The 14,124-nt window shown below is 42.1% G+C and overlaps 1 protein-coding gene across 2 annotated transcripts in view; it reads left to right on the forward strand.

Annotated features, from left to right (window-relative positions):
• The window catches only part of LOC126424971 (uncharacterized), a 248,448-nt gene that overhangs the window by 216,665 nt on the left and 17,659 nt on the right, over positions 1 to 14,124 (forward strand). For both annotated transcript variants that reach the window (XM_050087853.1, XM_050087854.1), the window contains exon 4: positions 4,673 to 4,825. In XM_050087853.1, the coding sequence (XP_049943810.1) occupies positions 4,673 to 4,825 (153 nt within the window). The remainder of the gene's footprint in view (positions 1 to 4,672; positions 4,826 to 14,124) is intronic.

Raw genomic sequence — 14,124 nt, forward strand, 5'->3', positions numbered from 1 at the left:
ATTCACGGTACACTCGTGAAATGGTCGTACGGGAAAATCTCCACTTCATTGCTACCTCGATGCTGTGTCCATCGCTCGTGTGCCGACTATAACACCACGTTCAAACTCACTTGAATCTTGATCACCATTGCAGCAGCGGGAACCGATCTAACAACTGTGCCACACACTTGTTGTCTTAGATAGGCGTTGCCGACCACAGTGCTGTACTCTGCCTGTTTACATAACTCTGTATTTGAGTACGCATGCCTATACCAGTTCCTTTGGGGCTTCAGTGTATATGTACAGAGAAACGGATGATTATACTTTCAGAAAAATTGAATAATTTATTCAATAGAAAAACTGAGCAAGTCGGTAAGGCAGTGGTGCACATCTTTCCTTTATGCAAGCAGTTATTCGGCTTGGCATTGTTTGATAGAGTTGTTAGATGTCCTCCTTAGGCATGACGTGGCACATTCTGTCCATTTGGCGCATTATTTCGTCAAAATCCGGTGGTGGTTGCAGGGACCTGCCCATAATGCTCCACATGTTCTCAGTTGTGGAGAGATCCGAAGACCTTCCTGGCCAAGTAAGCCTCTGGCAAGCGCCAAGACAAGCAGTAGGAACGCTCGCAGTGCGTGGGCGGTCATTATTTTGCTGAAATGTAAGCTGAAAAAAGTGCCGTGACTTTTCAAACAAATTTAAATTCTTTAAACATACTGAAGCTTTCTTTAAAACACATCTTAAAATATCAAGGTTATACGAATGTAGAACTCTTTAGCTCTTATTCGCTGCTCGCAATAATTGTTCTACCAAAACCAGTCAGAATTTACAGCCAAGCTAGAATCTTTCGAAGGCGTGCCTCAAAACAACTTCATTCTCATCGCCCTGAGTGGCACTTAAAAAAAATTGCGCTACTAGAATAAGTGAGCCAGCAAATGAACACTTTAAAACAGTACACCAACCGAATCACATAACGAAGCACGGGGTGTTTGTTCTGAAATCTCAGAACGTATATAAAATGTCTAAATATTTTATTGCAGTGTTGTTTCATAGCAAATTTGCAGTTAAGTGTCTCTTATGCGAGAGCGTAATATACACTCCTGGAAATTGAAATAAGAACACCGTGAATTCATTGTCCCAGGAAGGGGAAACTTTATTGACACATTCCTGGGGTCAGATACATCACATGATCACACTGACAGAACCACAGGCACATAGACACAGGCAACAGAGCATGCACAATGTCGACACTAGTACAGTGTATATCCACCTTTCGCAGCAATGCAGGCTGCTATTCTCCCATGGACACGATCGTAGAGATGCTGGATGTAGTCCTCTGGAACGGCTTGCCATGCCATTTCCACCTGGCGCCTCAGTTGGACCAGCGTTCGTGCTGGACGTGCAGACCGCGTGAGACGACGCTTCATCCAGTCCGAAACATGCTCAATGGGGGACAGATCCGGAGATCTTGCTGGCCAGGGTAGTTGACTTACACCTTCTAGAGCACGTTGGGTGGCACGGGATACATGCGGACGTGCATTGTCCTGTTGGAACAGCAAGTTCCCTTGCCGGTCTAGGAATGGTAGAACGATGGGTTCGATGACGGTTTGGATGTACCGTGCACTATTCAGCGTCCCCTCGACGATCACCAGTGGTGTACGGCCAGTGTAGGAGATCGCTCCCCACACCATGATGCCGGGTGTTGGCCCTGTGTGCCTCGGTCGTATGCAGTCCTGATTGTGGCGCTCACCTGCACGGCGCCAAACACGCATACGACCATCATTGGCACCAAGGCAGAAGCGACTCTCATCGCTGAAGACGACACGTCTCCATTCGTCCCTCCATTCACGCCTGTCGCGACACCACTGGAGGCGGGCTGCATGATGTTGGGGCGTGAGCGGAAGACGGCCTAACGGTGTGCGGGACCGTAGCCCAGCTTCATGGAGACGGTTGCGAATGGTCCTCGCCGATACCCCAGGAACAACAGTGTCCCTAATTTGCTGGGAACTGGCGGTGCGGTCCCCTACGGCACTGCGTAGGATCCTACGGTCTTGGCGTGCATCCGTGCGTCGCTGCGGTCCGGTCCCAGGTCGACGGGCACGTGCACCTTCCGCCGACCACTGGCGACAACATCGATGTACTGTGGAGACCTCACGCCCCACGTGTTGAGCAATTCAGCGGTACGTCCACCCGGCCTCCCGCATGCCCACTATACGCCCTCGCTCAAAGTCCGTCAGCTGCACATACGGTTCACGTCCACGCTGTCGCGGCATGCTACCAGTGTTAAAGACTGCGATGGAGCTCCGTATGCCACGGCAAACTGGCTAACACTGACGGCGGCGGTGCACAAATGCTGCCCAGCTAGCGCCATTCGACGGCCAACACCGCGGTTCCTGGTGTGTCCGCTGTGCCGTGCGTGTGATCATTGCTTGTACAGCCCTCTCGCAGTGTCCGGAGCAAGTATGGTGGGTCTGACACACCGGTGTCAATGTGTTCTTTTTTCCATTTCCAGGAGTGTATATTGAGGATTCTGAATCCTCTCTTCTGTCATTCCCATTCCTTTTTAAAGGTTTGTAGCGGTAGATCTCTAGGCTCTCTGTTTCTGTACAAAAAACGCCACTGGACCTGTCAGCGTCGTACACACCACGAACAAACAGCGAGAGTTTGACAGCGCTGACACTACGATTCTGCCGAACTGAAGGGGAGATGAGCCGGCGTAATTCAAATTGCAATGGCTTTGAGCACTATGGGACTTAACTTCCGAGGTCATCAGTCCCCTAGACGTGGAACTACTTAAACCTCACTAACCTAAGGACACCACACGCACGCATGCCCGAGGCAGGATTCGAACCTGCGATAGTAGCAGCAGAGCGGTTCCGGACTGAAGCGCCTATAACCGCTCGGTCACAGCGGCCGGCACACAGCGCAATACTAAACGAAATGTCGCGAAGTACCGGCTATTCCTGAGAGGGACCGATCAACGCAGGGACAGGCACGCGCAGTCACTCCACATGAAGTTCGGTACGCCGTGGCTGGCTCTGATTCAGAGAATCGAAGAAACTTAGTGCCGAATGGTATGCTTCAGTATGTTCAGAAGAAGTCTCTGATAAGTCGCAAAGGACAACCGAAAACGGCGCATTATTCTTCATCATTGCAATGCCACTTGTAACACAGTATGGCAAACAATTGACTATTTGTCGGAGGAAAACAAACCAAAATGTCTCATTGCCGACAATCACCTGGTAGACAACACTCTTCGGATATTTATGTATAGTTTCAGGCAAAATACTTTGTGTACTTTTTCCCAATTTTAGTTTTTTTGGCATGCTACGTTCTCGAACTCGTCAAATCCTTATATATAAAATTCTCGTGTCACAATATCAGTTGTCATCATCCTCCGAAACGGCTCGATCGATTCTGATGCAATTTTACATCTACATTTGGTAGGTCTGAGAATCGGCCGTAATAGTTTACATACCTCTAAGTGATAAGGGTCGTCCAGCCCAAAAAATTTTTTGTTATTTTTTGGGCAGAACTTTTTATTTCTGCTTTTTTATGATGCGGAATTACACAATACACGCAACCCTAAATTTTCACCCTTCTACCACCAACCCCTATTTTAAATAGCGATTTTAGTAGTTTATTAACTTTCAACCCCGGTCGATAACTAATCAATTATAACTTGATCAGTTATCCCCGCCAGGTGTCTACCGATGATAGTCTTTAACTATTCGATAGATAGGTAATCGAAGAAAACGTACCAAAAGTAGTGACTCGAATATCCCTATTTGAATCGACGTAACTGGACCGAGAAGTTTAACTAGGCAGAACGCGTCAGTCGCCAAACCGACATTTAGGCCTAGTGCACACGCATCGATTTTTATCGTACGGAAATATAGCGTACGATCAAATTCTTTTAATGGAACAAAGAATTTCCTATGCTCTCCTTTGTTCCTCTGAAAGAAATTAATCGTACAATATTTTTACGTACGATAAAAATCGATGCGTTTGCGCTTGGACTTATTCTTAATGCTGGCGAACACGTTTCGACACGAAATTTCTGCTATGTTTGTATGCTCATGGACGGGCCGTGTATCGGCTGCAGTTGTTAAATCCGCGCGATCTACGGTACAAACCCTAGAACTAATAGGGGCCGATACTGCCGGACTTCCCCCTAAGCGTTTTCTGACTCTCTACACAGTTTTCGGTCTTTATTGTTCTTTGTTCAAATATCTCTGAGCACTATTGGACGTAACATCTGAGGTCATCAGTCCCCTAGAACTTAGAACTACATAAACCTAACTAACCTAAGGACATCACACACATCCATGCCCGAGGCAGGATTCGAACCTACGACCGTAGCGGTCTCGCGGTTCCAGACTGTAGCGCCTAGAACCGCTCGGCCACTCCGGCCGGCTGTTGTTTGTGTCACGAGCTCCCGCCAACAACGGCTATTGTGTTACACGTATAAATTGTGTTACACGAATACATTATTGTTATATACTAGAGATAATTTATATGGGAAAACAACGTTCGCCGGGTCAGCTATAACATATAGAGATTTTCAGAGGCGGAACGAAGTCATAACATTGCAATTTTATAATTTGAATAAATTTCTGCAGATGTGAACGCCATTCAGTCTTCTACTAGCAATGGAGAAAATTACTTTTTAGCACAGAAACGCTTTCCGCAGAGGCCGATAACCTTCCGGAGGACCCGCTGGTGCCGAATGTGGTCCGCTTGTTGACCACGGTCCACCGCCAGCTGGACCTGTTCTCCGCCTTCGGAGTGGACGAGATCTTCGAACTGGGGCTGGCGTCCGTGGAGCCCACACACGTCGGAAGAGGTGGGTGCTAATTAGGGACGTACGATAACCAAAAATCACTAGATGGTAGTTTAGAATTCATTGTCCATGTCAAAGCATCGATGGCCGGTAAAAATTGACGCCAAAAAATCTACATTTTTTACATCGATTTTTAATGAATTTATAGAATGGTGTAAAAAACAACACACAAATATATCTAACCCTATAATTATTAATCAATAAATACAGCAATAATTCTTCTTCTTCACTTCACAGAAGTCAGCTCTTCCGCAGTTTTCCTGTAACTCTCTTTCCTACAGGGCTACAGTCTATTACATGTCTATTTTTTCTGCCACCATTCTTCCAGTATGCTTCTTCCATTTTGTATCCAGTATTCTATTCTTCCATTCATGCACAATATATTTGATTCCATCCTTCTTTCAGAATTTTTAATTGTCTCTCAGAGCATATTCTTTTTCTTATAAAAGACTTTCATTTCAACTGACTGTATCCTTCTTTAGTCTTTCTTGGTTATTGTCCACGTCTTACTAGTGTATGTGAGCATAGGTGTTCCTATTACTTTGTATCTTTCCTGATACATAATACCACATACAATTTGAAACTTGCTGAAATTACTGGACATTTAATTGTCATATTCGTAACTTATATCCCATCCTTATAGTTGAAAGTGAAATATCTATTAAACTGATCTTCCATTTAGCATTACTTTAGAGCATGGTGGGTATTTTCGTTTAAAAGCCGTAACTTTGGTTCTTTTTTTTGATTTGCGAATTGACCACATAGGATCACGCTACAGTTTCATTTCTTCTTTGTCTGAAGTCTTCTCTTTCTCCAGTACCCCTTTATATAGTCGCTGTGCTGTTGCTTCTGTTCATCCGTCCAGGCTCTTCCAGTCTTCTCAGTTCTTTAGACTTGAAATCCTTCCAAATTTTGAACCATGGTCCGAAATGTAACATTTGAACTTCCTGGATGTTGAACCTTTCCAGTTCTTTACGAGCTTCCTTAATCCATGTCGTTGTTGTCTTCTTTTTCTGCAGGTATTCAAATATACTTTTGGTTTTTCTGGTTTTGTCCATTCCGTCGTAGAAATGATAATCTCCTGTTTTTCACGGTCTCCGAGATTTTCTCCACCTTGTTGTAGATTTCATTGTTGCTCCGAACTTTCCAGCCTGTTTCAACTTGGGTTGTACCCATGATTTTCCGTAATACTTTTCTTCCCAACTCGTAATCCATTGAGAGGCATTCGCTGTCATACAGGCAGTCTGTTTTTACCACAGCATTGAAGTGCTTTATTTTGGCATTGCAAGAGATGAACTTTTTGTTGTAAATGTTTTTAATTAAACCGTGACCTCTGAGATCTGGTCCCCCACAGCAGCTTTCTCCAGTCCGTTACCTTGTATGGATTCACTGAGGTTTCGTACATTTTTTTACCTTCTCAATTTTTCCATTTTCTGTTTGAAGGAATTGTGGTCCATGTTTGTCACTTGTCATGAATTTTGTCTTTTCTTTCGAGAACCTAACTCGTGTCTTGCCAGCGATCCTTTCTAGTAGGTTGATCTGTATGGCCGCTTCTTCTAACTTCTCTGAAAGTACTGCGAATTCATCAGCGAAAGCCAAGCAGTTGATTTTGATTCCTCCCGATTATCTTTCTAGACAGACTGGGTTAATCCCTTGATTTTCAAGTTCAGAATTCCAAATTCTCAGTCTTCTCCAGCACACAGTTAAATACTATTGGTGACACTCCATCGCCCTGTCGCACACCTGTCTTGGTTTCATATAGTTGGGACAATTCTCCCATAAACTTCACTCTGGAAGTTGCGCCTGTTGAAGTTTCTCTGATAATGTTTGCGATCTTATTTTTTAACCCAAATTCTCTGATGATCCTATCTAGGGTCTCTCTACCCACCGAGTCAAAGCTTTTTTGAAGTCAATGAAAGAAACCGCTAAACTTTTGCCCTTCAGCATTCTATGTCGGTTTATTGATTTTAAATTAAAAATTTGTTCGGCACAGGATCGACCTTCCCGAAACCCACCGTGGTATTCTCCAAGTTATTTATCTAAGATTCATTCGGTTCTATTTACCAGTATCTTTGAGACGATTTTGTAGGTGACTGGGAGTAGGGACCCGCCTCTATAGTAATTTACTCTTTGTTTGTCACCTTTATTATGTAGTGGGTGGATCAGTGCCGTTTTCCATTCATCTGGCAGTTTTTCTGCCTCCCATATTTGCTGGAAGATTCGGTGTAGGTCGTCGAGGATTTCCAGTTCTGCCCAATTCAGCATTTCTGCTGATGTTGAGTCTTCTCTGCTGGCCTGTTGTTTTTGGAACTTTTCAGGGCTTCCTTTGTTTTTTTTCTTTTCTTGTTGGCATATCATCTTCTAGGTTCTCAGGAGGAGCCAGTTTTGTGTCTGGAGATGGGCAGTTGAGCAGCTTCTCGAAGTATGTGGCTAGTATGTTGCAATTACCTTGATTGTTCAAAATTCACTTTTACCTTGTTCATTTTTGAAGCTTACGCTTGGTAACTGGTATTCTTTGAGCTTGTCTTTGAAAGTTTGAAAGAAGTCTCTGCTATTATTTTTTGTGAGCTGTTCTGGAGATTTTGTAATTTTGCATTTTCAAATAATCGTTTGACTCTGCGGAATATCCATGATGTTTCTTTTCTTTGTTTTCTGAATTGTTCCCAGTGTTCCGTATTTCCTGAACTTTTCCATCTTTTCCATGTGTCGGCTCTCTTATAGAGTGCTTTCCCACATTCTTCATTCCGCCAGATTGTCCGTTCTGTCTTTACCAGACTGGGTGTTTTATTTGCGGCTTCATTGGTCCCTGTAAGGAGATGTTGCCAGATCTCTGTTCTAGAGGAGCGGATTTCTTCTCTGAAGTCATTTATAATGTCTTGGTTGATGTTCATTCCGTCGGTGTTATATTTGGTCACTTTTGGTGGATGTCTCTTTCGTTTTGGTGGGAGAAAACGGATTTCAACTTTGGAGAGATAGTGATCGAAGTCTAATTTACCATCTCTGATTACTCTAACATTCATCACTTCTCTAGTGTTTGTCCTGGTTATAGCTACATGGTCTAATTGGCATTCTCCTAGGTTGGGTTTTGAAGATACCCATGTCTTTGATTTTCTTGGGAGTTTCCGAAAATGAGTTGACACAAGCTTCAACTGGAAAGTTTTGCAGAGTCCATTGAGCCTTTCTCCGTTCTGATTTGTTCTCCTGTATGCTGGGTAGTCTCCTACTACGTCTCTATATTTTCTTTCCCGATCTGTGCGTTGAAGGCTTCCAGAAGGATTATTGTATGATTCACAAGTATCCTAGAGATTTTTGTTTCCAGTAGATCCCAGAAGTCGTCTACTTTCTGTGGGTTCTTCTTGTTGTCTTCGTTAATTGGAGCATGGCCGTCTATGAGAGTATATTTTCTTGTTTTTGCTCATGATTGTCGGTATTGATAATCTTTCAAATTTTGATGAGAAGTTAACGACATTGTTCACTATGGTTTTATTTACGTAAAAGGCAGTCCCAAGGGCAGGGATGTTAATCATTATCTTTATTGCTGGTTTTCCTTTGAATACTCAATAGTATTGTGTGTCCATGATGTGCTCATCTAGGAATCTGATCTCTTGTGCAGCCAAGATCCGAATTTCGTGGTCGTTCAGGAGCTTTTCCAATTCTTTCTGTTTTCCGACTCTGAGGAGTGAATTTATGTTTACGATCCCAGTGAAGTACTTCTTCCTGAATTTCAGTTTCGAAGGTCTTTGAAGACACTCTGACTCATCTTGTATACAGGTGGTGGGACTGCCCAGAATTCTAGGTTCCGAGAAATTCCGCATTGCAATGGTGGATTCCTTTTTCAAGTTACCACCTGGGGTAGTGCTCTCATTTGGCGACTTTGCGATTCTGCATATGAAATTGTTTTGTGTAGGCGGAGGAAAGTAAGATCGGATTGTTCGTTCGAAATTACTGTTTTTCATGGTTTACCCCACTAGGTTCTTCCGCTCTCTCAGTCGTTGGGAACTGAGATTCCTCTTCCGCCTTTGAGACAGTTGACCGGGTTTCACCCAGCAAGCCTAGGCAGGGTCTCTTACTGGGTGCTAGTACCTGAAGCCAGACGGACCCAGGTTTTTTTACGAGGTTTTTACTCCTCCCCCTCCTCCTTCCTCATCTCTTGAAAATTAGGCTCCAGACATGGGGATTTATTTTATGGTATTTTCATCTAAAAGAATTTGTCTATTAAGTCTAAGCGATGCAGGGCCAAATGTGAATCATCCACCGTCTTATGTAAAATTATTTGCTCATCGGCAAAGAGCACAGTATTTAAATGTGCCTTTCTAGGAACTAACTTTCTTTAAAGTCAGTACCGCCGTTAGACTGTTGTTTATTTACAGTGTTACATTTACTGTTACAAAATCATGATTTCGGATTCCAAGTGCCATTATCAAGTTTTTTAAGTGTTATGAATTGCTTGGGATAGCATACTGTCGTATTAAAATAAGTATGCCATCCCAAGCAATTTATAACACTTAAAACAATTGATAATGGCACTTTGAAGCCGAAATCATGATTTTGTAACAGTAAATGTAACACTGTAAATAAACAACAGTCTAATTAGCATTACATATGCCATATTTTTGTGCATACGGACTGTAAGAATAACACGAATGAGAGAAATTTCTCTTTTAGTCAGTTGTGTTGATGACAGAATTTTGAGGACATTATTTCAGAAGTTGATGATATGGGTATACAGCTTAATAATTCAGTGTAATGTTCTGTGATTTTGGATAGGTATTACCAATGATGTCATTCCATGCTTCTAACGAATTTTATTTAAGATGTAGAAGGCGATTTTTCAGACGATAACTCAACTGTAACAAGCACCTCGAAAACGGTGATGTATGTCTGGCTGATTAGTTACATTGTACTGTCCACTTTCTCGTTTCGATTGAATACTGGGGCCAAGTGAATCTAGTGACCATTTTGATGTACATGTCAGCGCCAAAAAGTTCGTGTGTCGTAAAAGCTGTCTGCTGTATAAGTTAGTATCCAAACTTTACATCGGGTTATACAAGTCCTCTTTTTTACTAAAAGATCGAAGAATAATAGCAAAATGTAGCAGTAACCAATGGTAATAGGGTTCATTGGAGACCAAAGCAGAATACATAATGGAACTTCTTGAGAAAGGTTGTTTGGTAAATTCTATTCGCTTTTGAGGACTGAAAGAGTAGGAACACTACCGTCCAAGCGTTTCAGAACATTTACATTTATTTGATCGAGAAAATTTGTGCTTGCAGATACATTAAACAATATCTAGAACGCAGTATATAGCTTCTTTCTGCTTTCTGCTTCATGCTTTGTATCTTGTTATCTTACAAATCTCAAATAACAATGAAAACTATTTTTCTCCTGAAATAATTCTTTCTCACTGTTGAAATAATTTTCATTAAAATATGTTTATCTGTTTACTTCATTATACATGTCAAGTGTAGGCTTTTTCTCTGCGAAACGTAAATACGTTTTTGCTTCCAGATATTTCGCCTCTGTTGTAGCAGAACAGTAGCAGGAAAAAATACCAGGACCTTATGTAATTTTCTAATGCGTCACTAAAACAAAGTAAATTACACAATAAAGATTATATTGCAGGCAAATTAGGAAAAATGTGGGAAAAGATTATGTTTTGAAACTTTGAGAAAACACTCCCGGGGGATGTAGAAGTAAAAAACAAAAAAGGTTCCTTCCCTTATCGTGGGAGATTCTCCCTCCCCCACCCCTTAATATAATTTATTTCCCTTTCTTCAAACTATGAAAAAAGGCTAATTTAATGAAGTTATCTGTATGACAGAAAATATTTCAGGTGAAATTCTACTCAGAGAAGGTCAGATGCATGTTTAAGCAAGGTAGTTGGTTTATAAGTGATAAAATTTGAAGGTAAAAAAAAGTGATATTTCCTTTAAAACAGACTTTTATTTATACAGAACAATTTTGCTTTATATTCTTTTACTTTAAATTTATGCAATTACAATTATTGGTATGAAAATCATTTCTCATGAGAATTAAGAATTACTGTAAAACTAATCAATAATTACTTTCGTTGTGATATATTTACAATGTGTACAGCATTTAGACAACGAAAATACCACGATATCTATCAAACAAATAAATTCTAGTAAATATCTTTTTTTGCATAAAACCGTCATGCAAATCTTCTGTTAAATCACTGCGAGGCACATTACTGCAGCTTTGTCCACGACAGTTTTTGCACATTGTTGTGCTGTGTAGGTTAGCCTTCACACATCCTCACTTTCTTCCACAGCCTTGAGTGCAGCCGCATGAAATCAGTAGCAGTGCTTTCTCTGCGGCAGGTGGTCGTTTCATATGAATCGTGCGGAGGGTTGAGTTTGATTCCCAGTTTCTGGGATCCAAGTTGTTCCCCAGCCATAGCAGGACTTGTAGGTAAACTCGGCAAGAGTGGAGGTGTCCTGAATGAGAAATGGGTGACGGGCGAGAGCGTATGTAGCATTGTTTGCTTGACTCACAAGTACATTAAAACATTTAAATCGAATGGCATTTAAGTTGTCATCAGGACTCTCTACTGTTTTTGTGTAGAGAGAGTATAAATTTCGCTCCTGCTTTTGCAATGGTATCAGGAGAGGGAGGAGGACCGTTGAATATCTGTGACTTATAATGAAGTTGAGGATACCGGTTGAATAGTTGGAAAGCTTGCAGCTTTCCTTTCCCAAACAAGGCTGAAGTGCTGTCGCAACCACTTCTACATCTACATCTACATCTATACTCCGCGAGCCACCTTACGGTGTGTGGCGGAGGGTACTTATTGTACCACTATCTGATCCCCCCTTCCCTGTTCCATTCACGAATTGTGCGTGGGAAGAACGACTGCTTGTAAGTCTCCGTATTTGCTCTAATTTCTCGGATCTTTTCGTTGTGATCATTACGCGAGATATATGTGGGCGGTAGTAATATGTTGCCCATCTCTTCCCGGAATGTGCTCTCTCGTAATTTCGATAATAAACCTCTCCGTATTGCGTAACGCCTTTCTTGAAGTGTCCGCCACTGGAGCTTGTTCAGCATCTCTGTAACGCTCTCGCGCTGACTAAATGTCCCCATGACGAATCGCGCTGCTTTTCGCTGGATCATGTCTATCTCTTCTATTAATCCAACCTGGTAAGGGTCCCATACTGATGAGCAATACTCAAGAATCGGACGAACAAGCGTTTTGTAAGCTACTTCTTTCGTCGATGAGTCACATTTTCTTAGAATTCTTCCTATGAATCTCAACCTGGCGCCTGCTTTTCCCACTATTTGTTTTATGTGATCATTCCACTTCAGATCGCTCCGGATAGTAACTCCTAAGTATTTTACGGTCGTTACCGCTTCCAATGATTTACCACCTATGGCATAATCGTACTGGAATGGATTTCTGCCCCTATGTATGCGCATTATATTACATTTATCTACGTTTAGGGAAAGCTGCCAGCTGTCGCACCATGCATTAATCCTCTGCAGGTCCTCCTGGAGTACGTACGAGTCTTCTGATGTTGCTACTTTCTTGTAGACAACCGTGTCATCTGCAAATAGCCTCACGGAGCTACCGATGTTGTCAACTAAGTCATTTATGTATATTGTAAACAATAAAGGTCCTATCACGCTTCCCTGCGGTACTCCCGAAATTACCTCTACATCTGCAGATTTTGAACCGTTAAGAATGACATGTGTTCTTTCTTCTAGGAAATCCTGAATCCAATCACAAACCTGGTCCGATATTCCGTAAGCTCGTATTTTTTTTCACTAAACGTAAGTGCGGAACCGTATCAAATGCCTTCCTGAAGTCCAGGAATACGGCATCAATCTGCTCGCCAGTGTCTACGGCACTGTGAATTTCTTGGGCAAATAGGGCGAGCTGAGTTTCACATGATCTCTGTTTGCGGAATCCATGTTGGTTATGGTGAAGGAGATTTGTATTATCTAAGAACGTCATAATACGAGAACACAAAACATGTTCCATTATTCTACAACAGATTGACGTAAGCGAAATAGGCCTATAATTATTCGCATCTGATTTATGACCCTTCTTGAAAATGGGAACGACCTGCGCTTTCTTCCAGTCGCTAGGTACTTTACGTTCTTCCAGCGATCTACGATAAATTGCTGATAGAAAGGGGGCAAGTTCTTTAGCATAATCACTGTAAAATCTTAAGGGTATCTCGTCTGGTCCGGATGCTTTTCCGCTACTAAGTGATAGCAGTTGTTTTTCAATTCCGATATCGTTTATTTCAATATTTTCCATTTTGGCGTCCGTGCGACGGCTGAAGTCAGGGACCGTGTTACGATTTTCCGCAGTGAAACAGTTTCGGAACACTGAATTCAGTATTTCTGCCTTTCTTCGGTCGTCCTCTGTTTCGGTGCCATCGTGGTCAACGAGTGACTGAATAGGGGATTTAGATCCGCTTACCGATTTTACATATGACCAAAACTTTTTAGGGTTCTTGTTTAGATTGTTTGCCAATGTTTTATGTTCGAATTCGTTGAATGCTTCTCTCATTGCTCTCTTTACGCTCTTTTTCGCTTCGTTCAGCTTTTCCTTATCAGCTATGATTCGACTACTCTTAAACCTATGATGAAGCTTTCTTTGTTTCCGTAGTACCTTTCGTACATGATTGTTACACCACGGTGGATCTTTCCCCTCGCTTTGGACCTTAGTCGGTACGAACTTATCTAAGGCGTACTGGACGATGTTTCTGAATTTTTTCCATTTTTGTTCCACATCCTCTTCCTCAGAAATGAATGTTTGATGGTGGTCACTCAGATATTCTGCGATTTGTGCCCTATCACTCTTGTTAAGCAAATATATTTTCCTTCCTTTCTTGGCATTTCTTATTACACTTGTAGTCATTGATGCAACCACTGACTTATGATCACTGATACCCTCTTCTACATTCACGGAGTCGAAAAGTTCCGGTCTATTTGTTGCTATGAGGTCTAAAACGTTAGCTTCACGAGTTGGTTCTCTAACTACTTACTGTATGAAGAAACAGTACTGAATTCTTGCGTTCATGAATGAGTGAGGAGTTGCGTATATCTTTAGAGCTGTAACACCTTGTCCTGATGCTACCTTTACCTCCCTTCACCAGGATTACGCCTGTGTCGTCAGGAGCAAGGGCGATAAGTAGCACAAGAAGATCTACAGCTTGACCCACTGTAATCACTTGCTGGTAAAATTTTGAGACATCTATTGCTTTTGCAATAATTTCAACATCTTCATCGTCATCGGCAATCTTAGTGTTTTGCCAAAGCTGTGTAATAAA

This window comes from Schistocerca serialis, chromosome 10 (assembly GCF_023864345.2).
Source record: "Schistocerca serialis cubense isolate TAMUIC-IGC-003099 chromosome 10, iqSchSeri2.2, whole genome shotgun sequence".
NCBI classification, from domain to species: domain Eukaryota; kingdom Metazoa; phylum Arthropoda; class Insecta; order Orthoptera; family Acrididae; genus Schistocerca; species Schistocerca serialis.